This window comes from Microtus ochrogaster, chromosome 4 (assembly GCF_000317375.1).
Source record: "Microtus ochrogaster isolate Prairie Vole_2 chromosome 4, MicOch1.0, whole genome shotgun sequence".
NCBI lineage: Eukaryota > Metazoa > Chordata > Mammalia > Rodentia > Cricetidae > Microtus > Microtus ochrogaster.
In genome coordinates, this window is record NC_022011.1 from 14,425,671 (window position 1) to 14,429,644 (window position 3,974).

At 53.5% G+C, this 3,974-nt stretch overlaps 1 protein-coding gene across 1 annotated transcript in view; it reads right to left on the reverse strand.

The window, feature by feature from the left end:
* Window positions 1-3,644, reverse strand: part of Cx3cl1 (C-X3-C motif chemokine ligand 1) — an 11,730-nt gene extending 8,086 nt beyond the window's left edge. The window contains exon 1 of the mRNA XM_005345593.3: window positions 3,109-3,644. Coding sequence (XP_005345650.1) covers window positions 3,109-3,178 — 70 coding nt within the window. The 5' untranslated portion in view covers window positions 3,179-3,644. The remainder of the gene's footprint in view (window positions 1-3,108) is intronic.
* Window positions 3,645-3,974: the final 330 nt, after the last annotated feature.

Genomic DNA, 3,974 nt, shown 5'->3' on the forward strand with positions numbered 1-3,974 from the left:
CCATCCATCCATATCCATCCATCCATCCATATCCATCCATCCATCCATCCATCCATCCATATCCATCCATCCATCCATATCCATCCATCCATCCATCCATATCCATCCATCCATCCACCCATCCACCCATCTATCCATATCCATCCATCCACCCATCCATCCATACCCATCCATCCATCCATCCATCCATCCATCCATCCATCCATATCCATCCATCCATCCATCTATCCATCCATCTATCCATCCATCCATATCCATCCATCCATATCCATCCATCCATCCATCCATCCATCCATCCATCCATCCATTTCCTGAATCAGTCAGCACTGGCTTGAATTATGTCTCAGTCTATACACAGCCCTCTGGTCTTTCACCCTGAGTGCTTTGAACTACAGATGCTGAGGCTGTTTGTAATGATCACTGTTTACTGAGGCAACCAACAAATGCTGGCTCCTCCCTCTTGTGGGGGCCCTGAGCTGGGTGCTGTGAGGCATTGCTGGGGGTGGGCAGGTGAATGGGGTCCATCTCTTTCTTCAGAAGGGTCCCAGATCCACAGGCAGGTAAGAGGATGGGGATGAGGACCTCTCTGCTTGCACCTAGCATCAGATCCCGTGTTATCGGCTTCTATTAGCCCCCAGCCCCTGCAGAGGGCAGGTTGTTATCCTCTTCTTATAGATTCAGAAGCTGAAGATCTGAGCGGTTCAGTCCCTTGCCCAGAACACAGTCTACTTCGTGGCAGAGCTAGTTTAGTCCTGGTAAAGGATTGAACGTTCTGGCCAGACACAAACATACTAGGATTTACAGGAATGTGAGATAACTTTCAAACGTCAGTAATCAGGGGAGGCTTCCTGGAAGAAATATGTACTAGGTTTCCCTTAAGGATGCTGGGTCCTGGGTGCACCAATGGAGAGGACTTGAGCCTTTACTCATCTGGGTCCTTAATTTTCTCACCTTTAAAATGAACATGACAGTATGGAGTGACTTGAGACTAGATGTTTTTTAATGACGGGTGCATTCTGCCCTTGGGGAAGCTTTTCTCAACGGCCGTGCTGTTCACATTTTGAACCTGCTCACTCTTTATTGTGGAGGCTGACGCTGTGGACTCTATGCCAGGAGCCAAAAATATTGGGACGTCTGTAATAATAATTTAAAAAAAACGCCTCTGGAAATTGCCAAATATCACCTGCGAGGACTATCACCCTAGAGCGAGCTCACCTGTTCCCTAAACTTCTTTCCATTGTTAATACCAACATGATAGGCAAGGAGCAACGCATTTCCTACCCCAGCCCTCTCCCAGGAGGCCGAGACAGGAAGAGCATGAATGTGAGATCAGCCTGGTCTACATGGAAAGACCCTGTCTCAGAAACAAAAAAGAAACGAGCAAACAAAACAAGCTAAGTTCCCCCTGCTCCCTGCAATGCTTTTTCTTTCTAATAGACAGAATGGCTCATTGGCTTATTTTTGTGTACTGCAGTCAAACTTCAGCTGGGCTCATTGGCTCTTTATTCAGGGCTATGGTCCCAGCACCCAGAAATGAGCCTGTCACACAGCAGGTGTCCTGCTCATGTGGGCCAAATGAATGGACAAGATGCACGCAGAAGTGCTTAGCGGCACATAAAACCTTCACCCACAGAGAAGTGGGGGAGCTCTTGATTAAACCCACAGGGCCCTGGGTCTGACCCTGAGGCTGTTCGCCCCTACCCCCCTCCACCCCCACGGAGGGTGGGGGAAGCAGGCTGGAACAGCTGAAAACAGATCTTTTCTTTTCTCTTTCTTGCTGAGACTTGAGTGGGAGGGGATGCGTCAGTGCTGGGGAGCAGCAGCCTTGTTGGTTTGCAGGTTCGTTACATAAAGCCCAGAGCAATCGGCTGGCACAGCCCTGCAGACCCGCATTTGGGGACTGACGCAGATGCCCTGCACCAGCCGTGCAGCAGCCCAAAAGCCCGAGACCCCCCCTGCTGGGGAGCTCCAGGGTGGACCTAGCTGAAAACCTCATCTAGGGGAGAAGGAATTGAGGCTCACTAGGGTTGCATCATGCTCACCATCTCCTAGCAAAGCCAGCAGATGTGATTAAGGTCCTCAGACCTCAAACATTCAGGGTCTCCTGTCCAGCCTTGCCTAGGATTTCCCCACGAGCTTAGGAAAAGTGATACCCCATTACCACCATGCACACCTCCCAAAATGCCTCCCTAGACACTGAAGCCTTCTCCCCAGCCAGGCAGTAGCTGCACTGACAGGTGTAGCAGTTGAGACCAGAGAAGTCAAGACCCAGGTCAGGGACACACAGCAAGGTGATGGCAAACCATTGTCCATCCGCGTCCCACTTCCCAGTGCTCACTGTCCCCAGATATCCCAGGCCTGTGGCCAGAGCTCAGACAGCAGAAAGCCAGGCACAATTTTATTTCACCACCCCCACTCCCCACCCACTCATCGCCAGCTCCCTGTGGCTCTGGTGATTTAGTTCCATGGAGATAGTCTGGAAGCTGGGGGGTTGGTTCACATTCTCCCAGTTTCACTGTGTGCCCCAAGGCAAAGAATAACCTTCTCTGAGTACCAACCTGCCAAAGGCATCACCCTTTCCTGGCTTGTGAGCTGGTTCTCTAACCATCTCTAGGTCTCCATCTTCCCTATGTCCCTAGGTATGTCTACACCTCGTACTGCCAGGTAGTGGAGTCCAGTAGGCAGGTCCGTGGAGATAAAATATTTTCTAATCTGGGTTTGGAGGAGGTGGCCAGGATGATGGGGCACAGACAGAGGGACGATCTGTACGCCCCAACAGTGGCAAGCCTCTGGTGACCTTGACCGGAACTACTCTTACGGGCCTTGAAAAACAGGGCAAAGGGAAGTCTGGTCTCTTCTTTGGCCTCCGGTCAGGGCGTAGACAGGCTAGGTAGTTAACCTCAGTAGGGAGAACTAACCTAGTCCACCAGTCAGGAAACTGCTCAGCTTCTCCCAACCCTCACTCTCTTCCCCACACACCTTGTGCCCCCACTCCCGACCCTGTAGCCACTGGAAAGACCGGACTCGCGGGGGCCAACTCCCCCCCACCAGAGAAATGCAGTCTGCACCCCAACACACTCCTCCCTTCTTCCCCAGGTACCCACTCACCCGCCAGCGGGGTGCATAGATGGTAGAACGCGGCCAGGCGCAGCAGCCACGCAAGAGGCGAGGGAACCATGGCTGGAGTGTAGGAATCCGGTGGGCTCGGATGCTGGGCAGCGTCGCAGCTCCGAGTCCCTCCGCCACCAGCTTCGGTAGCTTTTTATAATGGGCTGGCAGCCTCCGCCCCCGGCGCCCGCAGTAGGAGGCGGTGGGAGGGGAAAGGAAGAGCCTGTGGTTGCGGCTGGATTCCTCCCAGGTTGCCAAGGAACCTTTCGCGAGCTCTGCTTCGGGAGCAGCGCGGTGAAAACCCAGGGGGTCACTGGGGCACCATCCCTGGATAACCTAGGTCTGGTCTAAGTGGAACTCTGAGCCAGGGACATGCAGAGCGCTGGGCCCGCCATGGCGGATCTGACAAGCCCTTTCTTATCACGAGGTAGTCGGGGCCTTTTGACCGTGTGATGCAGAACCCCCAGCCCTCACTCCTTAGACCCTCCGCACCGGCAGTGCATCTACACGGCTCACCACAGAGCCTGGCAAACAGAGTTTGCTGCAAGAATGATTCAGTCCTGCCTCCTGTGGACAGAGAGCCCCGAGAGGGGAGGGACCATTCCAAACCTTACAGAGCTTCACTGTGCAGAATAAACGTGTCAGGACCAACCGAGGAGACCACAGAGTCGGGGACTGCTTAGGAAATGGAGGGAACCCAGGCCTCCTCAGTTTGTTCTCTCTTGCCTTTCCCCCTACCCTTTGCCAGCTCTGCTTTCTTCTGGCATCCAGAACAGCACAACCACGAACTTATTATCGGAGCCTGGGCCTATTGGCTCTCCCTGGACCCCAGCACAGAGCCTTGGAGAAGTCCCGCCTCCCGCCAC